Source organism: Coregonus lavaretus (genome assembly GCF_964263955.1).
Source record: "Coregonus lavaretus genome assembly, contig: HAP1_SCAFFOLD_517, whole genome shotgun sequence".
Taxonomy (NCBI): domain Eukaryota; kingdom Metazoa; phylum Chordata; class Actinopteri; order Salmoniformes; family Salmonidae; genus Coregonus; species Coregonus lavaretus.
Window position 1 is genome coordinate 107,501 of NW_028158141.1, and position 27,817 is coordinate 135,317.

General features: G+C 47.3%; 1 protein-coding gene across 1 annotated transcript in view; it reads left to right on the forward strand.

Annotated features, from left to right (window-relative positions):
* LOC311124375 (eukaryotic translation initiation factor 2-alpha kinase 3-like) overlaps nt 1–27,817 on the forward strand; it is a 92,129-nt gene that overhangs the window by 14,988 nt on the left and 49,324 nt on the right. The window contains 2 exon segments of the mRNA XM_084198536.1: nt 11,870–11,999; nt 26,161–26,355. Of these exon segments, the coding sequence (XP_084054662.1) occupies nt 11,870–11,999; nt 26,161–26,355 (325 nt within the window).

Sequence of the window (27,817 nt, forward strand, 5' to 3'; positions counted from 1 at the left end):
GCAGCCCCAACAGGACAACAGTCTGTCTGGCAGCCCCAACAGGACAACAGTCTGTCTGGCAGCCCCAACAGGACAACAGTCTGTCTGGCAGCCCCAACAGGACAACAGTCTGTCTGGCAGGCCCAACAGGACAACAGTCTGTCTGGCAGGCCCAACAGGACAACAGTCTGTCTGGCAGGCCCAACAGGACAACAGTCTGTCTGGCAGGCCCAACAGGACAACAGTCTGTCTGGCAGCCCCAACAGGACAACAGTCTGTCTGGCAGCCCCAACAGGACAACAGTCTGTCTGGCAGCCCCAACAGGACAACAGTCTGTCTGGCAGGATAGTTATTTTTATTGTCTGATGTCTCTGTACTCTTTAAGTGTCTTTCACTGCGTCCCAAATAGCACCCTATTCCCTATATAGTGCACTTTGGGACCTGATCAAAAGTAGTGTACTATATAGGGAATAGGGTGCCATTCTCTGGTCTAAAGTTGTGTACTATATAGGGAATAGGGTGCCATTCTCTGGTCTAAAGTAGTGTACTATATAGGGAATAGGGTGCCATTCTCTGGTCTAAAGTAGTGTACTATATAGGGAATAGGGTGCCATTCTCTGGTCTAAAGTAGTGCACTATATAGGGAATAGGGTGCCATTCTCTGGTCTAAAGTAGTGCACTATATAGGGAATAGGGTGCCATTCTCTGGTCTAAAGTAGTGCACTATATAGGGAATAGGGTGCCATTCTCTGGTCTAAAGTAGTGCACTATATAGGGAATAGGGTGCCATTCTCTGGTCTAAAGTAGTGCACTATATAGGGAATAGGGTGCCATTCTCTGGTCTAAAGTAGTGCACTATATAGGGAATAGGGTGCCATTCTCTGGTCTAAAGTAGTGCACTATATAGGGAATAGGGTGCCATTCTCTGGTCTAAAGTAGTGCACTATATAGGGAATAGGGTGCCATTCTCTGGTCTAAAGTAGTGCACTATATAGGGAATAGGGTGCCATTCTCTGGTCTAAAGTAGTGTACTATATAGGGAATAGGGTACCATTCTCTGGTCTAAAGTAGTGCACTATATAGGGAATAGGGTGCCATTCTCTGGTCTAAAGTAGTGCACTATATAGGGAATAGGGTGCCATTTGGGACGTACCCTGTTTCACTGTTCAGTCTATCAGATCTATAAATAGCGTCAGCCCACTATGGCGATTTCACTATGATCTGCAGTTTCTGGGCAGCTTACTGTTCTCAGTAGACCGATGGAAGAAAGTCACCTCACTGGGCTGTGTTGCCATAGTTACGTTCAAACAGATTTGAAAGTTTACTGTTTACATCTGAACATGGAGCTGATGTTTGATAGCTGTGATGGGTAGTATGACCCTGCCACACAGGATCCTCTGGAGGTGGTGTTCAGAGGAACTCTGAGCTGCTTCCACTAGATGGCCGGCTCCCACAGCCTACTGCTTAGCAACAGCCAATCAGCCGGTCTGAGTTGGGAAACTTGTTGGCCAATTACGTCGGAGGACGGGGATAGTGCTTGAGTTGTTGGCAGATCTGGAGGGAGAACAGGAGAGAAGTGGAGGAGAAGAGAGAAGTTGGTTTGAGAGGAGAGGAGAAGGGGAGAGAGTTGGTTTGAGAGGAGAGGAGAAGGGGAGAGAGTTGGTTTGAGAGGAGAGGAGAAGGGGAGAGAGTTGGTTTGAGAGGAGAGGAGAAGGGGAGAGAGTTGGTTTGAGAGGAGGAGGAGTAGGGGAGAGAGTTGTTTTGAGAGGAGGAGGAGGAGTAGGGGAGAGAGTTGGTTTGAGAGGAGAGGGGGAGGAGGGGAGAGAGTTGGTTTGAGAGGAGGAGGAGGAGTAGGGGAGAGAGTTGGTTTGAGAGGAGGAGGAGGAGTAGGGGAGAGAGTTGGTTTGAGAGGAGGAGGAGGAGTAGGGGAGAGAGTTGGTTTGAGAGGAGGAGGAGGAGTAGGGGAGAGAGTTGGTTTGAGAGGAGAGGGGGAGGAGGGGAGTGGGAAGGAGGTTTGAGAGGAGAGGGGAGTAAGGAGGGGAGAGTTCATGTCCTTGTTTTCTTGGTCTCACTAGATCGTTCTGTAACCGGGGAAATTATTCTGTAACCGGGGAAATTATTCTGTAACCGGGGAAATTATTCTGTAACTGGGGAAGTTGTTGGTGTATAAATACAACTTCTGGCCAAAATGAAGGTTCTGTCATTGAGTGAAGAAAGGCGTTGCTCGGCGTCATCTCTTTACCAAGTCCTCCGTGAGAAACAGAATCCTACTCAGCTGAGAAGAAAACATTGTTTTAAGTTGTAACTAAATTGTCATCTATAGTCATTGAATAGTCATTTTCAATAGTTTACTTGTCACTTAAGTTTATACTGTAACACATGAACTAGCAATCCTTGACATGTTTCTGTGATAGTAACTTTATCAGTTGGACCACCAGATGTCAGAATCGTTAGTCTCCTCTTACCCCAAAACGTCTCTCTTCTTTCCTTCAGTCGTTCCGACTAGTCCAGTAGAACTAGTGCTAGTAATAATATTGTTAGAACAGGTTGGACTGATGAATAATTGATGATCAGTGATCTTGTTATTAAACTCTGCTGTTGGAGTTGGAGTAAACTCTGCTGTTGGAGTTGGAGTAAACTCTGCTGTTGGAGTTGGAGTAAACTCTGCTGTTGGAGTTGGAGTAAACTCTGCTGTTGGAGTAAACTCTGCTGTTGGAGTAAACTCTGCTGTTGGAGTACATTATTGTATTAGTCACTGTGGACGCACCCTGCATCACTGCAGTATTGGGTGTGTTAGAGGGAAAAGGTGGGGTTGGTGATAGAGGGAGGGACGGAGGTAGACAGTCGTTAGGACCATGATGCCATGTTGTTCTGTACATAGCTCCTCACTGCTTAGCAACAACCAATCAGCACCACAGATCAAAACCAGGTACTGACCAATCAGTGGGCTGGAGCATGGTGCCACAGAGTTTGGATTTCACCACATGTGAGGAGAGTAGAGCAATGGAGCAATGACAGGAGAGGAGAGCGATGGAGGGAGGACAGGAGAGAGGATGGGGGGGGGGGAGAGGAGAGTGATGGAGAGAAGAGTGGAGGAGAGTGGACAGGAGAGGAGAGTGGACAGGAGAGGAGAGTGGACTGGAGAGGAGAGTGGACAGGAGAGGAGAGTGGACTGGAGAGGAGAGTGGACAGGAGAGGAGAGTGGACAGGAGAGGAGAGTGGACAGGAGAGGAGAGTGGACAGGAGAGGAGAGTGGACAGGAGAGGAGAGTGGACAGGAGAGGAGAGTGGACAGGAGAGGAGAGTGGACAGGAGAGGAGAGTGGACAGGAGAGGAGAGTGGACTGGAGAGGAGAGGAGAGTGATGGGGGTGGGGAGAGAGAGAGAGGGAGAGCGAGAGAGATGCACAGAGAGCGCGAGAGAGACGCACAGAGAGACACACAGAGAGAGAGAGAGACGCACAGAGAGAGAGAGAGACGCACAGAGAGAGAGAGAGACGCACAGAGAGAGAGAGAGACTCACAGAGAGACTCACAGAGAGACTCACAGAGAGACGCACAGAGAGACGCACAGAGAGACGCACAGAGAGACGCACAGAGAGACGCACAGAGAGACGCACAGAGACACACAGAGAGAGAGAGAGAGACGCACAGAGAGAGAGACGCACAGAGAGAGAGAGAGAGAGACGCACAGAGAGAGAGACGCACAGAGAGAGAGAGAGAGAGACGCACAGAGAGAGAGAGACGCACAGAGAGAGAGAGACGCACAGAGAGAGACAGACACAGAGAGAGAGAGAGAGACAGACACAGAGAGAGAGAGAGACAGACACGGAGATAGAGAGAGACACGGAGAGAGAGACGCTTAGAGAGAGAGAGAGAGAGAGAGAGAGAGAGAGACACAGAGAGAGAGAGAGAGAGAGAGAGACTCTCTTTACATGTGTTAGTAATATCAGAGCAGGTTGGTTCCTGTGTTATACATGCCAATTGCACTCTCCCTCAAAACTTGAGACATCTTTGGCATTGAGTTGTGTGACAAGACTGCACTGTTTAATCAGCTTCTTGATATGCCACACCTGTCAGGTGGATGGACTATCTTGGCTAAGGAGAAACGCTCACTAACAGGGATGTAAACATTTCAGAGAAATAAGCTGTTTGTGAGTATAGAACATTTCTGGGATGAAACATGGGACCAACACTTTACATGTAGCTTTTATAATGTTGTTCAGGGTCGTTTAGTGGAGCTCTTCTTTTCTGCAGTGGACCTCTCTCTCTCTCTCTCTCTCTCTCTCTCTCTCTCTCTCTCTCTCTCTCTCTCTCTCTCTCTCTCTCTCTCTCTCTCTCTCTCTCTCTCTCTCTCTCTCTCTCTCTCTCTACCTCTCTCTCTACCTCTCTCTCTCTCTCTACCTCTCTCTCTCTACCTCTCTCTCTCTACCTCTCTCTCTCTACCTCTCTCTCTCTACCTCTCTCTCTCTACCTCTCTCTCTACCTCTGTCTGTCTGTCTGTCTCTCGGTCTCTGCAGCCATAACTTTCTCCAGGTGCTCCCCATGTTGCTATATTTTCATTGTGCAGGGCGCGGCTCTCCTTCTGCTGTCGGTCTGTCTGTCTGGAGCAGAACAGCAACACACCAGCATGTAACCAGGGCTGCTTGCTGTTGCATGGTTACAACCAGACACTCTCTCTCATTGGCTCACAACCTGAAGAGGTGCTCCTTGATTGGCTAAGTGAGGAGGGGAGCTGTGGTGTGATTGGTTGTGGCTGGAGGCAGGCTGCTGTGATTGGTCTAGATGAATGATAGGGGCTCCTTGGAGACTGTGCCGGTGTAAACATCCTGGGTCCTGTTTACCAACGTGCCCTAGCTCTCTCGAGCTGTTCTCTCTGCACCACGCTTCACTGTGGGGATGGTGTTCTAGGGGTGATGAGAGGTGTTGGGTTTGCGCCAGACATAGCGTTTTCCTTGATGGCCAAAAAGCTCAATTTTTGTCTCATCTGACCAGAGTACCTTCTTCCATATGTTTGGGGAGTCTCCCACATGCCTTTTGGTGAACAGCAAACATGTTTGCTTATTTTTTTTTTAAGCTTTTTTCTGCCCACTCTTCCGTAAAGCCCAGCTCTGTGAAGTGTACGGCTTAAAGTGGTCCTATGGACAGATACTCCAATCTCCGCTGTGGCGCTTTGCAGCTCCTTCAGGGTTATCTTTGGTCTCTTTGTTGCCTCTCTGATTAATGCCCTCCTTGCCTGGTCCGTGAGTTTTGGTGGGCGGCCCTCTCTTGGCAGGTTTGTTGTGGTGCCATATTCTTTCCATTTTTTAATAATGGATTTAATGGTGCTCCGTGGGATGTTCAAAGTTTCTGATACTTTTTTATAACCCAACTCTGATCTGTACTTCTCCACAACTCTGTCCCTGACCTATTTGGAGAGATCCTTGGTCTTCATGGTGCCGCTTGCTTGGTGGTGCCCCTTGCTTAGTGGTGTTGCAGACTCTGGGGCCTTTCAGAACAGGTGTGACACTTAGATTGCACACAGGTGGACTTTATTTAACTAATTATGTGACTTCTGAAGGTAATTGGTTGCACCAGATGTTATTTAGGGGCTTCATAGCAAAGGGGGTGAATACATATGCACGCACCACTTTTCCATGTAATAATTCTTTAGAATTTTTTGAAACAAGTTCTTTTTTTCATTTCACTTCACCAATTTGGACTATTTTGTGTATGTCCATTACATGAAATCCAAATAAAAATCCATTTAAATTACAGGTTGTAATGCAACAAAATAGGAAAAAGGCCAAGGGGGATGAATACTTTTGCAAGGCACTGTAGCTCTCATGAGCTGCTCTCTCTGTCTCTCTGTTAAACAGCGTGCCCTAACTCTCATGAGCTGCTCTCTCTGTCTCTCTGTTAAACAGCATGCCCTAACTCTCATGAGCTGCTCTCTCTGTCTCTCTGTTAAACAGCGTGCCCTAACTCTCATGAGCTGCTCTCTCTCTCTGTCTCTCTGTTAAACAGCGTGCCCTAACTCTCATGAGCTGCTCTCTCTCTGTCTCTCTGTTAAACAGCGTGCCCTAACTCTCATGAGCTGCTCTCTCTGTCTCTCTGTTAAACAGCGTGCCCTAACTCTCATGAGCTGCTCTCTCTGTCTCTCTGTTAAACAGCGTGCCCTAACTCTCATGAGCTGCTCTCTCTGTCTCTCTGTTAAACAGCGTGCCCTAACTCTCATGAGCTGCTCTCTCTGTCTCTCTGTTAAACAGCGTGCCCTAACTCTCATGAGCTGCTCTCTCTGTCTCTCTGTTAAACAGCGTGCCCTAACTCTCATGAGCTGCTCTCTCTCTGTCTCTCTGTTAAACAGCGTGCCCTAACTCTCATGAGCTGCTCTCTCTCTGTCTCTCTGTTAAACAGCGTGCCCTAACTCTCATGAGCTGCTCTTTCTGTCTCTCTGTTAAACAGCGTGCCCTAACTCTCATGAGCTGCTCTCTCTGTCTCTCTGTTAAACAGCATGCCCTAACTCTCATGAGCTGCTCTCTCTGTCTCTCTGTTAAACAGCGTGCCCTAACTCTCATGAGCTGCTCTCTCTGTCTCTCTGTTAAACAGCGTGCCCTAACTCTCATGAGCTGCTCTCTCTCTGTCTCTCTGTTAAACAGCGTGCCCTAACTCTCATGAGCTGCTCTCTCTGTCTCTCTGTTAAACAGCGTGCCCTAACTCTCATGAGCTGCTCTCTCTGTCTCTCTGTTAAACAGCGTGCCCTAACTCTCATGAGCTGCTCTCTCTGTCTCTCTGTTAAACAGCGTGCCCTAACTCTCATGAGCTGCTCTCTCTCTGTCTCTCTGTTAAACAGCGTGCCCTAACTCTCATGAGCTGCTCTCTCTGTCTCTCTGTTAAACAGCGTGCCCTAACTCTCATGAGCTGCTCTCTCTGTCTCTCTGTTAAACAGCGTGCCCTAACTCTCATGAGCTGCTCTCTCTGTCTCTCTGTTAAACAGCGTGCCCTAACTCTCATGAGCTGCTCTCTCTCTGTCTCTCTGTTAAACAGCGTGCCCTAACTCTCATGAGCTGCTCTCTCTCTGTCTCTCTGTTAAACAGCGTGCCCTAACTCTCATGAGCTGCTCTCTCTGTCTCTCTGTTAAACAGCGTGCCCTAACTCTCATGAGCTGCTCTCTCTGTCTCTCTGTTAAACAGCGTGCCCTAACTCTCATGAGCTGCTCTCTCTCTGTCTCTCTGTTAAACAGCGTGCCCTAACTCTCATGAGCTGCTCTCTCTGTCTCTCTGTTAAACAGCGTGCCCTAACTCTCATGAGCTGCTCTCTCTGTCTCTCTGTTAAACAGCGTGCCCTAACTCTCATGAGCTGCTCTCTCTCTGTCTCTCTGTTAAACAGCGTGCCCTAACTCTCATGAGCTGCTCTCTCTGTCTCTCTGTTAAACAGCGTGCCCTAACTCTCATGAGCTGCTCTCTCTGTCTCTCTGTTAAACAGCGTGCCCTAACTCTCATGAGCTGCTCTCTCTGTCTCTCTGTTAAACAGCGTGCCCTAACTCTCATGAGCTGCTCTCTCTGTCTCTCTGTTAAACAGCGTGCCCTAACTCTCATGAGCTGCTCTCTCTGTCTCTCTGTTAAACAGCGTGCCCTAACTCTCATGAGCTGCTCTCTCTGTCTCTCTGTTAAACAGCGTGCCCTAACTCTCATGAGCTGCTCTCTCTGTCTCTCTGTTAAACAGCGTGCCCTAACTCTCATGAGCTGCTCTCTCTGTCTCTCTGTTAAACAGCGTGCCCTAACTCTCATGAGCTGCTCTCTCTGTCTCTCTGTTAAACAGCGTGCCCTAACTCTCATGAGCTGCTCTCTCTGTCTCTCTGTTAAACAGCGTGCCCTAACTCTCATGAGCTGCTCTCTCTGTCTCTCTGTTAAACAGCGTGCCCTAACTCTCATGAGCTGCTCTCTCTGTCTCTCTGTTAAACAGCGTGCCCTAACTCTCATGAGCTGCTCTCTCTGTCTCTCTGTTAAACAGCGTGCCCTAGCTCTCATGAGCTGCTCTCTCTCGGTCTCTCTGTTAAACAGCGTGCCCTAACTCTCATGAGCTGCTCTCTCTGTCTCTCTGTTAAACAGCGTGCCCTAACTCTCATGAGCTGCTCTCTCTGTCTCTCTGTTAAACAGCGTGCCCTAACTCTCATGAGCTGCTCTCTCTCTGTCTCTCTGTTAAACAGCGTGCCCTAACTCTCATGAGCTGCTCTCTCTGTCTCTCTGTTAAACAGCGTGCCCTAACTCTCATGAGCTGCTCTCTCTGTCTCTCTGTTAAACAGCGTGCCCTAACTCTCATGAGCTGCTCTCTCTGTCTCTCTGTTAAACAGCGTGCCCTAACTCTCATGAGCTGCTCTCTCTGTCTCTCTGTTAAACAGCGTGCCCTAACTCTCATGAGCTGCTCTCTCTCTGTCTCTCTGTTAAACAGCGTGCCCTAACTCTCATGAGCTGCTCTCTCTGTCTCTCTGTTAAACAGCGTGCCCTAACTCTCATGAGCTGCTCTCTCTCTGTCTCTCTGTTAAACAGCGTGCCCTAACTCTCATGAGCTGCTCTCTCTGTCTCTCTGTTAAACAGCGTGCCCTAACTCTCATGAGCTGCTCTCTCTGTCTCTCTGTTAAACAGCGTGCCCTAACTCTCATGAGCTGCTCTCTCTGTCTCTCTGTTAAACAGCGTGCCCTAACTCTCATGAGCTGCTCTCTCTGTCTCTGTTTACCAGCTCTGGTCTGTCTGTGTGGACACTTGACTTGAAGTCTCTCTGGGGACCTGTATTCTGTGTCTCTGTGGAGAGGAGCTTGTGGGATGTTGTGAACCATTATTATTAGTTATCCTGATGTTGTGGCTCCAGGAACCATTGTTAGTTATCCTGATGTTGTGGCTCCAGGAACCATTGTTATTCTCTAATAAATTGCCTCAAACAAGCTGAAATTATGTTTATTATGGTGTCTTTGCTGCCTGTAACCGAACGGTCGCTGGTTCGAATCCCTGAGCCGATTAGGTGAAAAATAAATGTATGTGCCGTTGAGCAAGGCTCTTAACCCTAATTGCTCCTGTATAAGAGCGTGTGCTAAATGTAAATGTCAACAGTAGGTCCCCATATAGGGAATAGGGATCCATTTGGGATGCTTCCTTCTCTGTTCTAAGGGGGGTGTGGCCTGCACAGTCACCCCGTCCAGCTTCCTACCTCTCAGAATGCCTACTGCTTAGCAACAACCAATCAGACTAATATTTTTGGCAGAGATGTGCAGCCAATCGTGCGCGTGGAACTGGACTTGTTTGGTGCTGTGTAGCGTTATGTTTGGCTGAGAGGAAAACAGTTTTTCCGTGGTGGTGGTGGTGTTATAGATGATAACAGATTGTGGTGGTGGTGTTATAGATGATAACAGAGTGGTGGTGGTGGTGTTAAAGATGATAACAGATTGTGGTGGTGGTGTTATAGATGATAACAGATTGTGGTGGTGGTGGTGTTATAGAAGATAACAGATTGTGGTGGTGGTGGTGTTAAAGATGATAACAGATTGTGGTGGTGGTGTTAAAGATGATAACAGATTGTGGTGGTGGTGTTAAAGATGATAACAGATTGTGGTGATGGTGTTATAGATGATAACAGATTGTGGTGGTGATGGTGTTATAGATGATAACAGATTGTGGTGGTGGTGGTGTTAAAGATGATAACAGATTGTGGTGGTGTTAAAGATGATAACAGATTGTGGTGATGGTGTTATAGATGATAACAGATTGTGGTGTTGAAGATGATAACAGATTGTGGTGGTGGTGGTGGTGTTATAGATGATAACAGATTGTGGTGGTGGTGTTATAGATGATAACAGATTGTGGTGGTGGTGTTAAAGATGATAACAGATGGTGGTGGTGGTGGTGGTGTTATAGATGATAACAGATTGTGGTGGTGGTGTTAAAGATGATAACAGATTGTGGTGGTGGTGGTGTTAAAGATTATAACAGATTGTGGTGGTGGTGGTGGTGTTAAAGATGATAACAGATAGTGGTGGTGGTGGTGTTATAGATGATAACAGATTGTGGTGGTGGTGGTGTTATAGATGATAACAGATTGTGGTGGTGGTGGTGTTATAGATGATAACAGATTGTGGTGGTGTTATAGATGATAACAGATTGTGGTGGTGTTATAGATGATAACAGATTGTGGTGGTGTTATAGATTTTTTTTAAAGCAGATTAATAAAACTGGCCAGAAAAAAATCTCATTGCAAAATATATTTTTTTTGCCCATTCATTGATGAAATACCAGTGGATGTAATTACATTTGACCGGTCAAACTTTCTTTCATTGTCCAGTAGCCAAAGGCACAATCCAAGCCAGTCTCCAGACCTTCATCCCATAGAAAATCTGTGGAGGGAGCTGAAGGTTCGAGTTGCCAAACGTCAGCCTCGAAACCTTAATGACTTGGAGAAGATCTGCAAAGAGGAGTGGGACAAAATCCCTCCTGAGATGTGTGCAAACCTGGTGGCCAACTACAAGAAACGTCTGACCTCTGTGATTGCCAACAAGGGTTTTGCCACCAAGTACTAAGTCATGTTTTGCAGAGGGGTCAAATACTTATTTCCCTCATGTCACGAACGTTGAAAGACGGGTCGGACCAAGGTGCAGCGTGAAAAGCGTACATGTTTATTAACTAAATAAACATTCAACAAAACAAGAAACAACGTGAAGTCCTCCGGCTATACACACACCAGACTAACAGGAACAAGATCCCACAATGCACAGCAGGCTACGGGCTACCTAAGGATGATCCCCAATCAGAGACAACGAGCGACAGCTGCCTCTGATTGGGAATCACACCCGGCCAGACGTAGAGAACTAGAATGTAAACATAGAATCTCTAACCTAGATCTCCACACCCTGACTCAACACACTAGAGTTCTATAGGTCAGGGCATGACACCTCATTAAAATGCAAATCAATTTATAACATTTTCGACATGCGTTTTTCTGGATGTATTTGTTGTTATTCTGTCTCTCACTGTTCAAATAAACCTACCATTAAAATTATAGACTGATCATGTCTTTCTCAGTGGGCAAACGTACAAAATCAGCAGGGGATGAAATACTTTTTTCCCTCACTGTATATACAAAAGTATGTGGACACCCCTTCATATTAGTTCATTCGGCCATTTCAGCCACACCTGTTGCTGACGCCAAGAGGGTGTGTTTTAAACAGACGGCCCACTAGTCTAGCTGTAGCCTTTCAACTGTTTATGAGTAGGAGTAAGACTGTTTGTGTGTGTGTGTGTGTGTGTGTGTCTGTGTCTGTGTGTGTGTGTGTGTGTGTGTGTGTGTGTCTGTGTGTGTCTGTGTCTTGGTTCATCTATCCTTGTAGAGACCTAAAATCTCCAAAAGGCCCCACAAGGATAGTAAAACATGGGGGTGTATGTTTGAACATGGGGGTGTACAGTATGTATGCAACATGTAAAGTGTCCCATGTTTCATGAGCTGAAATAAAAGATCCCAGACATTTTCCATATGCACAAAAAGCTTATTTCTCTCAAATGTTGTGCACAATTTTGTTTGCATCCCTGTTAGTGAGCATTTCTCCTTTGCCAAGATAATCCATCCACCTGACAGGTGTGGCATATCAAGAAGCTGATTAAACAGCAGGATCATTACACAGGTGCACCTTGTGCTGGGGGCAGTGTTATCTAGCACTAGTCGGCTGTACCTGTGGCAAAACTCCGGTATTTTTTCATCCTAAGGCCTGTCCTCCATCTTCTTTTTAAATAGTGAGCTTCAGCACTAAAGGGCGGGCTGTGTCCGCAGAGAAGACCCCTGATCTCAGACTAAAAGGTGGATAAATCCCCTGCTCTGTTGATGCAGTGTGACTGCAGGTATTAACCCCACCGTCTGCTTCCCCTTCTCCCCAGATCTCTGGTGATCATCAGCACTCTGGATGGTCGTATCTCAGCTCTGGACCCCTACAACCAGGGGCGCAAACAGTGGGACCTGGACGTAGGCTCAGGATGTCTGGTCTCATCCAGCCTCAGCAAACCAGAGGTAACCTACACACATCATGTAACATAATATATATACATAACCTATAACCTATGACATAACATATAAGCTATAACCTATGATGTCACCTATAACCTATGACTTAACCTATAACCTATGACTTAACCTATAACCTATGACATAACATATAAGCTATAACCTATGACTTAACCTATAACCTATGACATAACATATAAGCTATAACCTATGACTTAACCTATAACATATAAGCTATAACCTATGATGTCACCTATAACCTGTGATATAACCTATTACATAATATGTAAGCTATAACCTATACCATAACATATAACCTATGACGTAACATATAACCTATGATGTCACCTATGACATAACCTATGGCATAGCATATATCGATCAACAACATTGTAGTTACTCCACAATACTAATCTAATTGACAGAGTGAAAAGAAGGAAGCTTGTACAGAATAAAAAAATATTCCAAAACATGCATCCTGTTTGCAACAAGGCACTAAAAGTAATACTGCAAAAAAATATGGCAAAGCAATTACCTTTTTGTCCTGAATACAAAGCGTTATGTTTTGGGCAAATCCAATACGACACATTACTGAGTACCACTCTTCATATTTTCAAGCATAGTGGTGACTGCATCATGTTATGGGTATGATTGTCATCGTTAAGGACTGGGGAGTTTTTCAGGATAAAAAAGAAACGGAATGGAGCTAAGCACAGGCAGAATCCTAGAGGAAACCTGGTTCAGTCTGCTTTCCACCAGACACTGGGAGATGAATTCACCTTTCAGCAGGACAATAACCTAAAACACAAGGCCAAATAAATCTACACTGGAGTTGCTTACCAAGAAGACAGTGAATGTTCCTTAATGGCCGAGTTACAGTTTTGACTTAAATCTACTTGAAAATCTATGGCAAGACCTGAAAATGGTTGTGTAGCAATGATCAACAACCAATTTGACAGAGCTTGAAGAATTTTTTAAAGAATAATGGGCAGATTTTGCACAATCCAGGTGTGGAAAGCTCTTAGAGACTTACCCAGAAAGACTCACAGCTGTAATCGCTGCCAAAGGTGATTCTACAAAGTATTGACACTACCGGTCAAACGTTTTAGAACACCTACTCATTCAAGGGTTTTACTTTATTTTAAGTATTTTCTACATTGTAGAAACAAATCAAAATACACTACCGTTCAAAAGTTTGGGGTCACTTAGAAATGTCCTTGTTTTCGAAAGAAAATCTTTTTTTTGTCCATTAAAATAACATCAAATTGATCAGAAATACAGTATAGATTTAGTTAATGTTGTAAATGGCTATTGTAGCTGGAAACGGCAGATTTCTAATGGAATATTTACAGTGGGTGAAAAAAGTATTTAGTCAGTTTGCAAATAAAATCATTAAAAATCCTACAATGTGATTTTCTGGATTTTTTTTCTTCTCATTTTGTCTGTCATAGTTGACGTGTAACTATGATGAAAATTACAGGCCTCTCTCATCTTTTTAAGTGGGAGAACTTGCACAATTGGTGGCTGACTAAATACTTTTTTTCCCCCACTGTAAGTATTTGGTCAATAACTAAAGTTTCTCAATACTTTGTTATATACCCTTTGTTGGCAATGACACAGGTCAAACGTTTTCTGTAAGTCTTCACAAGGTTTTCACACACTGTTGCTGGTAAGGCCGTCTGTTTAAAACACACCCTCTTGGTAAGGCCGTCTGTTTAAAACACACCCTCTTGGTGAGGCCGTCTGTTTAAAACACACCCTCTTGGTATGGCCGTCTGTTTAAAACACACCCTCTTGGTAAGGCCGTCTGTTTAAAACACACCCTCTTGGTAAGGCCGTCTGTTTAAAACACACCCTCTTGGTAAGGCCGTCTGTTTAAAACACACCCTCTTGGTAAGGCCGTCTGTTTAAAACACACCCTCTTGGTGAGGCCGTCTGTTTAAAACACACCCTCTTGGTAAGGCCGTCTGTTTTAAAACACACCCTCTTGGCCGTCTGTTTAAAACACACCCTCTTGGTAAGGCCGTCTGTTTAAAACACACCCTCTTGGTAAGGCCGTCTGTTTAAAACACACCCTCTTGGTAAGGCCGTCTGTTTAAAACACACCCTCTTGGCCGTCTGTTTAAAACACACCCTCTTGGTAAGGCCGTCTGTTTAAAACACATCCTCTTGGTGAGGCCGTCTGTTTAAAACACACCCTCTTGGTAAGGCCGTCTGTTTAAACACACCCTCTTGGTAAGGCCGTCTGTTTAAAACACACCCTCTTGGTAAGGCCGTCTGTTTAAACACACCCTCTTGGTAAGGCTGTCTGTTTAAAACACATCCTCTTGGTGAGGCCGTCTGTTTAAAACACACCCTCTTGGCCGTCTGTTTAAAACACATCCTCTTGGTGAGGCCGTCTGTTTAAAACCCATCCTCTTGGTAAGGCCGTCTGTTTAAAACACACCCTCTTGGTAAGGCCGTCTGTTTAAAACACATCCTCTTGGTGAGGCTGTCTGTTTAAAACACACCCTCTTGGCCGTCTGTTTAAAACACACCCTCTTGGTAAGGCCGTCTGTTTAAAACACACCCTCTTGGCCGTCTGTTTAAAACACACCCTCTTGGTAAGGCCGTCTGTTTAAAACACACCCTCTTGGTAAGGCCGTCTGTTTAAAACACACCCTCTTGGCCGTCTGTTTAAAACACACCCTCTTGGTAAGGCCGTCTGTTTAAAACCCACCCTCTTGGCCGTCTGTTTAAAACACACCCTCTTGGTAAGGCCGTCTGTTTAAAACACACCCTCTTGGTGAGGCCGTCTGTTTAAAACACACCCTCTTGGTAAGGCCGTCTGTTTAAAACCCACCCTCTTGGCCGTCTGTTTAAAACACACCCTCTTGGTAAGGCCGTCTGTTTAAAACACACCCTCTTGGTGAGGCCGTCTGTTTAAAACACACCCTCTTGGCCATCTGTTTAAAACACACCCTCTTGGTAAGGGCGTCTGTTTAAAACACACCCTCTTGGTAAGGCCATCTGTTTAAAACACATCCTCTTGGCCGTCTGTTTAAAACACACCCTCTTGGTGAGGCCGTCTGTTTAAAACACACCCTCTTGGTGAGGCCGTCTGTTTAAAACACACCCTCTTGGTAAGGCCGTCTGTTTAAAACACACCCTCTTGGTAAGGCCGTCTGTTTAAAACACACCCTCTTGGTAAGGCCGTCTGTTTAAAACACACCCTCTTGGTGAGGCCGTCTGTTTAAAACACACCCTCTTGGTAAGGCCGTCTGTTTAAAACACACCCTCTTGGTGAGGCCGTCTGTTTAAAACACACCCTCTTGGTAAGGCCGTCTGTTTTAAAACACACCCTCTTGGCCGTCTGTTTAAAACACACCCTCTTGGTAAGGCCGTCTGTTTAAAACACACCCTCTTGGTAAGGCCGTCTGTTTAAAACACACCCTCTTGGTAAGGCCGTCTGTTTAAAACACACCCTCTTGGTAAGGCCGTCTGTTTAAAACACACCCTCTTGGTAAGGCCGTCTGTTTAAAACACACCCTCTTGGTAAGGCCGTCTGTTTAAAACACACCCTCTTGGTGAGGCCGTCTGTTTAAAACACACCCTCTTGGTGAGGCCGTCTGTTTAAAACACACCCTCTTGGTAAGGCCGTCTGTTTAAAACACACCCTCTTGGTAAGGCCGTCTGTTTAAAACACATCCTCTTGGTGAGGCCGTCTGTTTAAAACACACCCTCTTGGTAAGGCCGTCTGTTTAAACACACCCTCTTGGTAAGGCCGTCTGTTTAAAACACACCCTCTTGGTAAGGCTGTCTGTTTAAAACACATCCTCTTGGTAAGGCCGTCTGTTTAAAACACACCCTCTTGGTAAGGCCGTCTGTTTAAAACACAACCTCTTGGTGAGGCTGTCTGTTTAAAACACACCCTCTTGGCCGTCTGTTTAAAACACACCCTCTTGGTAAGGCCGTCTGTTTAAAACACACCCTCTTGGCCGTCTGTTTAAAACACACCCTCTTGGTAAGGCCGTCTGTTTAAAACACACCCTCTTGGTAAGGCCGTCTGTTTAAAACACACCCTCTTGGCCGTCTGTTTAAAACACACCCTCTTGGTAAGGCCGTCTGTTTAAAACCCACCCTCTTGGCCGTCTGTTTAAAACACACCCTCTTGGTAAGGCCGTCTGTTTAAAACACACCCTCTTGGTGAGGCCGTCTGTTTAAAACACACCCTCTTGGTAAGGCCGTCTGTTTAAAACCCACCCTCTTGGCCGTCTGTTTAAAACACACCCTCTTGGTAAGGCCGTCTGTTTAAAACACACCCTCTTGGTGAGGCCGTCTGTTTAAAACACACCCTCTTGGCCATCTGTTTAAAACACACCCTCTTGGTAAGGGCGTCTGTTTAAAACACACCCTCTTGGTAAGGCCATCTGTTTAAAACACATCCTCTTGGCCGTCTGTTTAAAACACACCCTCTTGGTGAGGCCGTCTGTTTAAAACACACCCTCTTGGTAAGGCCGTCTGTTTAAAACACACCCTCTTGGTAAGGCCGTCTGTTTAAAACACACCCTCTTGGCCGTCTGTTTAAAACACAACCTCTTGGTAAGGCCGTCTGTTTAAAACACCCTCTTGGTAAGGCCGTCTGTTTAAAACACATTCTCTTGGTGAGGCCGTCTGTTTAAAACACATCCTCTTGGTAAGGCCGTCTGTTTAAAACACATCCTCTTGGTAAGGCCGTCTGTTTAAAACACACCCTCTTGGTAAGGCCGTCTGTTTAAAACACACCCTCTTGGTAAGGCCGTCTGTTTAAAACACACCCTCTTGGTAAGGCCGTCTGTTTAAAACACACCCTCTTGGTAAGGCCGTCTGTTTAAAACACACCCTCTTGGTAAGGCCGTCTGTTTAAAACACACCCTCTTGGTAAGGCCGTCTGTTTAAAACACACCCTCTTGGTGAGGCCGTCTGTTTAAAACACACCCTCTTGGCCGTCTGTTTAAAACACACCCTCTTGGTAAGGCCGTCTGTTTAAAACACACCCTCTTGGTAAGGCCGTCTGTTTAAAACACACCCTCTTGGCCGTCTGTTTAAAACACATCCTCTTGGTAAGGCCGTCTGTTTAAAACACACCCTCTTGGCCGTCTGTTTAAAACACATCCTCTTGGTAAGGCCGTCTGTTTAAAACACACCCTCTTGGTAAGGCCGTCTGTTTAAAACACACCCTCTTGGTGAGGCCGTCTGTTTAAAACACACCCTCTTGGTGAGGCCGTCTGTTTAAAACACACCCTCTTGGTAAGGCCGTCTGTTTAAAACACACCCTCTTGGTAAGGCCGTCTGTTTAAAACCCATCCTCTTGGTGAGGCCGTCTGTTTAAAACACACCCTCTTGGCCGTCTGTTTAAAACACACCCTCTTGGTAAGGCCGTCTGTTTAAAACACACCCTCTTGGCCGTCTGTTTAAAACACACCCTCTTGGTAAGGCCGTCTGTTTAAAACACACCCTCTTGGTAAGGCCGTCTGTTTAAAACACACCCTCTTGGTAAGGCCGTCTGTTTAAAACACACCCTCTTGGTAAGGCCGTCTGTTTAAAACACACCCTCTTGGTAAGGCCGTCTGTTTAAAACACACCCTCTTGGTAAGGCCGTCTGTTTAAAACACACCCTCTTGGTGAGGCCGTCTGTTTAAAACACACCCTCTTGGTAAGGCCGTCTGTTTAAAACACACCCTCTTGGTGAGGCCGTCTGTTTAAAACACACCCTCTTGGTAAGGCCGTCTGTTTTAAAACACACCCTCTTGGCCGTCTGTTTAAAACACACCCTCTTGGTAAGGCCGTCTGTTTAAAACACACCCTCTTGGTAAGGCCGTCTGTTTAAAACACACCCTCTTGGCCGTCTGTTTAAAACACACCCTCTTGGTAAGGCCGTCTGTTTAAAACACACCCTCTTGGTGAGGCCGTCTGTTTAAAACACACCCTCTTGGTGAGGCCGTCTGTTTAAAACACACCCTCTTGGTAAGGCCGTCTGTTTAAAACACACCCTCTTGGTAAGGCCGTCTGTTTAAAACACATCCTCTTGGTGAGGCCGTCTGTTTAAAACACACCCTCTTGGTAAGGCCGTCTGTTTAAACACACCCTCTTGGTAAGGCCGTCTGTTTAAAACACACCCTCTTGGTAAGGCTGTCTGTTTAAAACACATCCTCTTGGCCGTCTGTTTAAAACACATCCTCTTGGTGAGGCTGTCTGTTTAAAACACACCCTCTTGGCCGTCTGTTTAAAACACACCCTCTTGGTAAGGCCGTCTGTTTAAAACACACCCTCTTGGTAAGGCCGTCTGTTTAAAACACACCCTCTTGGTAAGGCCGTCTGTTTAAAACACACCCTCTTGGTAAGGCCGTCTGTTTAAAACACACCCTCTTGGCCGTCTGTTTAAAACACACCCTCTTGGTAAGGCCGTCTGTTTAAAACCCACCCTCTTGGCCGTCTGTTTAAAACACACCCTCTTGGTAAGGCCGTCTGTTTAAAACACACCCTCTTGGTGAGGCCGTCTGTTTAAAACACACCCTCTTGGTAAGGCCGTCTGTTTAAAACCCACCCTCTTGGCCGTCTGTTTAAAACACACCCTCTTGGTAAGGCCGTCTGTTTAAAACACACCCTCTTGGTGAGGCCGTCTGTTTAAAACACACCCTCTTGGCCATCTGTTTAAAACACACCCTCTTGGTAAGGGCGTCTGTTTAAAACACACCCTCTTGGTAAGGCCATCTGTTTAAAACACATCCTCTTGGCCGTCTGTTTAAAACACACCCTCTTGGTGAGGCCGTCTGTTTAAAACACACCCTCTTGGTAAGGCCGTCTGTTTAAAACACACCCTCTTGGTAAGGCCGTCTGTTTAAAACACACCCTCTTGGTAAGGCCGTCTGTTTAAAACACACCCTCTTGGTAAGGCCGTCTGTTTAAAACACACCCTCTTGGCCGTCTGTTTAAAACACACCCTCTTGGTAAGGCCGTCTGTTTAAAACACCCTCTTGGTAAGGCCGTCTGTTTAAAACACATTCTCTTGGTGAGGCCGTCTGTTTAAAACACATCCTCTTGGTAAGGCCGTCTGTTTAAAACACACCCTCTTGGTAAGGCTGTCTGTTTAAAACACACCCTCTTGGTGAGGCCGTCTGTTTAAAACACACCCTCTTGGCCGTCTGTTTAAAACACACCCTCTTGGTAAGGCCGTCTGTTTAAAACACATCCTCTTGGCCGTCTGTTTAAAACACACCCTCTTGGTAAGGCCGTCTGTTTAAAACACACCCTCTTGGCCGTCTTTTTAAAACACACCCTCTTGGCCGTCTGTTTAAAACACACCCTCTTGGCCGTCTGTTTAAAACACACCCTCTTGGTAAGGCCGTCTGTTTAAAACACACCCTCTTGGTGAGGCCGTTTGTTTAAAACACACCCTCTTGGTAAGGCCGTCTGTTTAAAACACATCCTCTTGGCCGTCTGTTTAAAACACACCCTCTTGGTAAGGCCGTCTGTTTAAAACACACCCTCTTGGCCGTCTGTTTAAAACACATCCTCTTGGTAAGGCCGTCTGTTTAAAACACACCCTCTTGGTGAGGCCGTCTGTTTAAAACACACCCTCTTGGTAAGGCCGTCTGTTTAAAACACACCCTCTTGGTAAGGCCGTCTGTTTAAAACACACCCTCTTGGTGAGGCCGTCTGTTTAAAACACATCCTCTTGGCCGTCTGTTTTTTAATCACACCCTCTTGGTGAGGCCGTCTGTTTAAAACACACCCTCTTGGTGAGGCCGTCTGTTTAAAACACACCCTCTTGGTGAGGCCGTCTGTTTAAAACACACCCTCTTGGTAAGGCCGTCTGTTTAAAACACACCCTCTTGGTAAGGCCGTCTGTTTAAAACCCATCCTCTTGGTAAGGCCGTCTGTTTAAAACCCATCCTCTTGGTAAGGCCGTTTGTTTAAAACACATCCTCTTGGCCGTCTGTTTAAAACACATCCTCTTGGTAAGGCCGTCTGTTTAAAACACACCCTCTTGGTAAGGCCGTCTGTTTAAAACACACCCTCTTGGCCGTCTGTTTAAAACACACCCTCTTGGTAAGGCCGTCTGTTTAAAATCCATCCTCTTGGTAAGGCCGTCTGTTTAAAACACATCCTCTTGGCCGTCTGTTTAAAACACACCCTCTTGGTGAGGCCGTCTGTTTAAAACACACCCTCTTGGTGAGGCCGTCTGTTTAAAACACACCCTCTTGGTGAGGCCGTCTGTTTAAAACCCATCCTCTTGGTAAGGCCGTCTGTTTAAAACACATCCTCTTGGCCGTCTGTTTAAAACACACCCTCTTGGTAAGGCCGTCTGTTTAAAACACACCCTCTTGGTAAGGCCGTCTGTTTAAAACACACCCTCTTGGTAAGGCCGTCTGTTTAAAACACACCCTCTTGGCCGTCTGTTTAAAACCCACCCTCTTGGTAAGGCCGTCTGTTTAAAACACACCCTCTTGGTAAGGCCGTCTGTTTAAAACACATCCTCTTGGCCGTCTGTTTAAAACACATCCTCTTGGTGAGGCCGTCTGTTTAAAACCCATCCTCTTGGTAAGGCCGTCTGTTTAAAACACACCCTCTTGGTAAGGCCGTCTGTTTAAAACACACCCTCTTGGTAAGGCCGTCTGTTTAAAACACACCCTCTTGGTAAGGCCGTCTGTTTAAAACACACCCTCTTGGCCGTCTGTTTAAAACACACCCTCTTGGCCGTCTGTTTAAAACACACCCTCTTGGCCGTCTGTTTAAAACACACCCTCTTGGTAAGGCCGTCTGTTTAAAACACACCCTCTTGGTAAGGCCGTCTTTTTAAAACACACCCTCTTGGTAAGGCCGTCTGTTTAAAACACACCCTCTTTTTGAGGCCGTCTGTTTAAACCCACACTCTTGGCCGTCTGTTTAAAACCCACCCTCTTGGCCGTCTGTTTAAAACCCATCCTCTTGGTGAGGCCGTCTGTTTAAAACCCATCCTCTTGGTGAGGCCGTCTGTTTAAAACACACCCTCTTGGTAAGGCCATCTGTTTAAAACACATCCTCTTGGCCGTCTGTTTAAAACACACCCTCTTGGTAAGGCCATCTGTTTAAAACACATCCTCTTGGCCGTCTGTTTAAAACACACCCTCTTGGTGAGGCCGTCTGTTTAAAACACACCCTCTTGGTAAGGCCGTCTGTTTAAAACACACCCTCTTGGTAAGGCCGTCTGTTTAAAACACACCCTCTTGGCTGTCTGTTTAAAACACACCCTCTTGGCCGTCTGTTTAAAACACACCCTCTTGGTAAGGCCGTCTGTTTAAAACACACCCTCTTGGTAAGGCCGTCTGTTTAAAACACACCCTCTTGGTGAGGCCGTCTGTTTAAAACACACCCTCTTGGTGAGGCCGTCTGTTTAAAACACACCCTCTTGGCCGTCTGTTTAAAACACACCCTCTTGGTAAGGCCGTCTGTTTAAAACACACCCTCTTGGTAAGGCCGTCTGTTTAAAACACACCCTCTTGGTGAGGCCGTCTGTTTAAAACACACCCTCTTGGCCGTCTGTTTAAAACACACCCTCTTGGCCGTCTGTTTAAAACACACCCTCTTGGCCGTCTGTTTAAAACACACCCTCTTGGTGAGGCCGTCTGTTTAAAACACACCCTCTTGGTGAGGCCGTCTGTTTAAAACACACCCTCTTGGTAAGGCCGTCTGTTTAAAACACACCCTCTTGGTGAGGCCGTCTGTTTAAAACACACCCTCTTGGTGAGGCCGTCTGTTTAAAACACATCCTCTTGGTGAGGCCGTCTGTTTAAAACACACCCTCTTGGTAAGGCCGTCTGTTTAAAACCCACCCTCTTGGCCGTCTGTTTAAAACACACCCTCTTGGCCGTCTGTTTAAAACACACCCTCTTGGCCGTCTGTTTAAAACACACCCTCTTGGTAAGGCCGTCTGTTTAAAACACACCCTCTTGGTAAGGCCGTCTGTTTAAAACCCACCCTCTTGGCCGTCTGTTTAAAACACACCCTCTTGGCCGTCTGTTTAAAACACACCCTCTTGGCCGTCTGTTTAAAACACACCCTCTTGGTAAGGCCGTCTGTTTAAAACCCACCCTCTTGGCCGTCTGTTTAAAACACACCCTCTTGGCCGTCTGTTTAAAACACACCCTCTTGGTAAGGCCGTCTGTTTAAAACACACCCTCTTGGTGAGGCTGTCTGTTTAAAACACACCCTCTTGGTGAGGCTGTCTGTTTAAAACACACCCTCTTGGTAAGGCCGTCTGTTTAAAACACACCCTCTTGGTAAGGCCGTCTGTTTAAAACACACCCTCTTGGTAAGGCCGTCTGTTTAAAACCCACCCTCTTGGCCGTCTGTTTAAAACACACCCTCTTGGCCGTCTGTTTAAAACACACCCTCTTGGCCGTCTGTTTAAAACACACCCTCTTGGTGAGGCCGTCTGTTTAAAACACACCCTCTTGGTGAGGCCGTCTGTTTAAAACACACCCTCTTGGTAAGGCCGTCTGTTTAAAACACACCCTCTTGGTGAGGCCGTCTGTTTAAAACACACCCTCTTGGTAAGGCCGTCTGTTTAAAACACACCCTCTTGGCCGTCTGTTTAAAACACACCCTCTTGGTGAGGCCGTCTGTTTAAAACACACCCTCTTGGTAAGGCCGTCTGTTTAAAACACACCCTCTTGGTAAGGCCGTCTGTTTAAAACCCACCCTCTTGGTGAGGCCGTCTGTTTAAAACACACCCTCTTGGTAAGGCCGTCTGTTTAAAACCCATCCTCTTGGCCGTCTGTTTAAAACACACCCTCTTGGTGAGGCCGTCTGTTTAAAACACACCCTCTTGGTAAGGCCGTCTGTTTAAAACCCACCCTCTTGGCCGTCTGTTTAAAACACACCCTCTTGGTGAAGCCGTCTGTTTAAAACCCATCCTCTTGGCCGTCTGTTTAAAACACACCCTCTTGGTGAGGCCGTCTGTTTAAAACACACCCTCTTGTTAAGGCCGTCTGTTTAAAACCCATCCTCTTGGCCATCTGTTTAAAACACACCCTCTTGGTGAAGCCGTCTGTTTAAAACACACCCTCTTGGTAAGGCCGTCTGTTTAAAACCCACCCTCTTGGTGAGGCCGTCTGTTTAAAACACACCCTCTTGGTAAGGCCGTCTGTTTAAAACCCATCCTCTTGGCCGTCTGTTTAAAACACACCCTCTTGGTGAGGCCGTCTGTTTAAAACACACCCTCTTGGTAAGGCCGTCTGTTTAAAACCCACCCTCTTGGCCGTCTGTTTAAAACACACCCTCTTGGTGAGGCCGTCTGTTTAAAACCCATCCTCTTGGCCGTCTGTTTAAAACACACCCTCTTGGTGAGGCCGTCTGTTTAAAACACACCCTCTTGTTAAGGCCGTCTGTTTAAAACCCATCCTCTTGGCCATCTGTTTAAAACACACCCTCTTGGTGAAGCCGTCTGTTTAAAACACACCCTCTTGGTGAGGCCGTCTGTTTAAAACCCATCCTCTTGGTGAGGCCGTCTGTTTAAAACACACCCTCTTGGTAAGGCCGTCTGTTTAAAACACACCCTCTTGGTAAGGCCGTCTGTTTTTAAACACATCCTCTTGGTAAGGCCGTCTGTTTAAAACACACCCTCTTGGTAAGGCCGTCTGTTTAAAACACACCCTCTTGGTAAGGCCGTCTGTTTAAAACACACCCTCTTGGTGAGGCCGTCTGTTTAAAACACACCCTCTTGGTGAGGCCGTCTGTTTAAAACACACCCTCTTGGCCGTCTGTTTAAAACACACCCTCTTGGTAAGGCCGTCTGTTTAAAACACACCCTCTTGGTAAGGCCGTCTGTTTAAAACACATCCTCTTGGCCGTCTGTTTAAAACACACCCTCTTGGCCGTCTGTTTAAAACACACCCTCTTGGCCGTCTGTAAGTGGTGGTCAGTGTGATGAGGGCTCAGTGGGATGAGGGCTCAGTGTGATGAGGGCTCAGTGGGATGAGGGCTAAGTGGGATGAGGGCTCAGTGGGATGAGGGCTCGGTGGGATGAGGGCTCAGTGGGATGAGGGCTCAGTGGGATGAGGGCTCAGTGGGATGAGGGCTCAGTGGGATGAGGGCTCAGTGGGATGAGGGCTCAGTGTGATGAGGGCTCAGTGGGATGAGGGCTCAGTGGGATGAGGGCTCAGTGGGATGAGGGCTCGGTGGGATGAGGGCTCGGTGGGATGAGGGCTCGGTGGGATGAGGGCTCGGTGGGATGAGGGCTCGGTGGGATGAGGGCTCGGTGGGATGAGGGCTCGGTGGGATGAGGGCTCGGTGGGATGAGGGCTCGGTGGGATGAGGGCTCGGTGGGATGAGGGCTCGGTGGGATGAGGGCTCGGTGGGATGAGGGCTCGGTGGGATGAGGGCTCGGTGGGATGAGGGCTCGGTGGGATGAGGGCTCGGTGGGATGAGGGCTCGGTGGGATGAGGGCTCGGTGTGATGCCTTAGGGATACAGTTGTCATTCATATGTTCTACATTCTAAAGGCTAAATGTCCACGAGCTTTAAACTAGCTGCAGAGGGAGACGTGGGGTTGTGCATGTCGGTCGGTCTGTCTGATTGTCAGACAGTCATTGTAAATAAGAATTAGTTCTTAACGGAACTGCTTGGTAAAATAAAGGTGCCAAAAAAATCTGTCCGAGGGATGTAGAGAACTTGGCAGCGTTAGTGTGTTGACACGTGCGAGCATCTCAAACCCTCTCACCCGTTCAAATCCCCAGCTCCCTGGGATGCCCGACTGCAGGGGATCCATCGCTCTGATTGTCTGAGCCCCAGCTGGCCCCTCCCCCCAGCCCCAGCGCTATGCAACGGTACGGTGTGATAGGCGGTCGGCACGGCATCCCTCATGCACTAGTCTGCTTGGTGATTAGGGGGGTCTGCCCCTAAGCCATTGGCTGTTAGGGCAGTGCAGGGAGGAGCAGTCACCTATAGGAGCACACAGAATGTTGAGGAGAGAGACGGGGGGGACAAGTAGAACAGCGTTGTCTGCAGAAATGAGCTGTCATTTCAAAAGAGAGAGCGATGGAGGATGAGGGATGTAGGGGGGAGGAAGAGGGATGGAGAGGTGCCGGTGTGGAGTGAGTCATGCGACAAGAGGGAGGGAGGGAAGGAGGGGGTGAGTGTGATTAGGATGAGGTAATGCTTTAGCCCAGGGATGATGTCATCCCACAACAGAACCCCCCCCCCCCCAATACACAAACACACACTTTATGCACCTTGTGTGGACCTAAAATGTATTTCCATTCTAAATCCTATTTTCCCTAACCCCTTAACCTTAACTCCTAACCATATTTATAACCCTTACCATAACCCTAATATTAACCTAAACCAATCCCCTAACCCCTAACCCTAATTGTAACCCTAAATCTAACCCTTAAGCTTAAAATAACCTTTGTCCTCATGGGGACGTGGGAAATGTCCCCACCAGGGAGAATTTTCCTTGTTTTACTATCCTTTTGGGGACTTTGGGGATTTCAGTAACACACACACTCACATACGGTTGAGTCATTAAGATTTGGGTTAATTACTGAGCTGGATGTGTAATGGTCTGTTGTAGTGCAGCGAGGGGGCGGAGGGGGCGGAGGGGGCGGAGGCTGGATGTGTAATGGTCTGTTGTAGTGCAGCGAGGGGGCGGAGGGGGCGGAGGCTGGATGTGTAATGGTCTGTTGTAGTGGGGCGGAGGGGGCGGAGGCTGGATGTGTAATGGTCTGTTGTAGTGGGGCGGAGGGGGCGGAGGGGGCGGAGGGGGCGGAGGCTGGATGTGTAATGGTCTGTTGTAGTGGGGCGGAGGGGGCGGAGGGGGCGGAGGGGGCGGAGGCTGGATGTGTAATGGTCTGTTGTAGTCCAGCGTGGGGGCGGAGGGGGCGGAGGGGGCGGAGGGGGCGGAGGCTGGATGTGTAATGGTCTGTTGTAGTCTAGCGTGGGGGCGGAGGGGGCGGAGGCTGGATCTTTGGCTAAGAAATAGAAAATTGATGTTTTTGATATGTAAATAAGGGCCTGATGAGATCATGCACAGTGAATAATATACATGTGATTTCCACACCCCTCTACACTCTCCCCTCCGTCTCTCCAGGTGCCTGTGTGTGTTATCAACTGTTAGTGTTGAATGAGTGAATGAATGATATATTTTCTGTACCTGTCTCCGTCTCCAGGTGTTTGGTAATAAGATGTTCATCCCATCGTTGGACGGAGCGTTGTTCCAGTGGAATAGAGACCGGGAGAGCATGGAAGCTGTTCCCTTCAGTGTCGAGTCTCTCCTGGAGTCGTCCTATCGTATCGGGGAAGACACTGTCCTGGTGGGGGGCAAGAGTCTCACAAGCTACGGTCTGGGAGCCTACAGCGGCAAGGTGAGAGGTCAGAGGTTAGGTCCTGGTGGGGGGGGGGGGGGGCAAGACCCTGAACACTAACATTCTAGGAGTCTACAACGGCAAGGTGAGGGGTCAGAGGTTAGGTCCTGGTGTGGGGGGAAAGTCTCATGACCTATGACCTGGGGGCCTACAGCAAACTGTTGGGACGCATATAGACAGAAGTTGGCAGATTGGCGGCACCATGCTGGATGTCTCTAGCTTAACAGACCTATTTTGACATTTATTCATTTATTTATTATGCTATTAAAATATTCAACTCTAGGTGTCCTACCCTTAAAACTGCTGAAAAACTATTCTGTTAAAACGTTTGAAAATTGCCTCATCTGACTACTGTGCTGCCGTCTGGCATCTGACTACTGTGCTGCCGTCTGGCATCTGACTACTGTGCTGCCGTCTGGCATCTGACTACTGTGCTGCCGTCTGGCATCTGACTACTGTGTGCTGCCATCTGGCATCTGACTACTGTGCTGCCATCTGGCATCTGACTACTGTGCTGCCATCTGGCATCTGACTACTGTGTGCTGCCGTCTGGCATCTGACTACTGTGCTGCCGTCTGGCATCTGACTACTGTGCTGCCGTCTGGCATCTGACTACTGTGCTGCCATCTGGCATCTGACTACTGTGCTGCCATCTGGCATCTGACTACTGTGCTGCCGTCTGGCATCTGACTACTGTGCTGCCATCTGGCATCTGACTACTGTGCTGCCGTCTGGCATCTGACTACTGTGTGCTGCCGTCTGGCATCTGACTACTGTGCTGCCGTCTGGCATCTGACTACTGTGCTGCCGTCTGGCATCTGACTACTGTGTGCTGCCGTCTGGCATCTGACTACTGTGCTGCCGTCTTGATAACATGTATTCAATGACATCACTTGAATGGTTCGTCTGACAGGCAGCCCAAATTATACTGAACTGTAAGTGATGGTCCCATGTTTCATGAGCTGAAATAAAAGATCCCAGACATTTTACGTACGCACAAAAAGCTTATTTCTCTAAAGGTTTGTGCACAAATTTGTTTACATCCCTGTTAGTGAGCATTTCTCCTTAGCCAAGATAATCCATCCACCTGACAGGTGTGGCATATCAAGAAGCTGATTAAACAGCATGATTATTACACAGGTGCACCTTGTGCTGGGGACAATAAAAGGCAACTCTAAAATGTGCCGTTTTGTCACAACACAATGCCAAAGATGTCTCAAGTTTTGGGGGAGCGTGCAATTGGCTTGCTGACTGCAGGAATGTCCACCAGAGCTGTTGCCAGATAATTGAATGTTAATTTCTCTACCATAAGCCGCCTCCAACGTCGTTTTAGAGAATTTGGCAGTACGTCTAACCACGCCACCCCAGGACCTCCACATACGGCTTCTTCACCTGCGGGATTGTCTCCGAGGGGGGTGTTGAGGAGTATTTATGTCTGTAATAAAGCCCTTTTTGTGGGGAA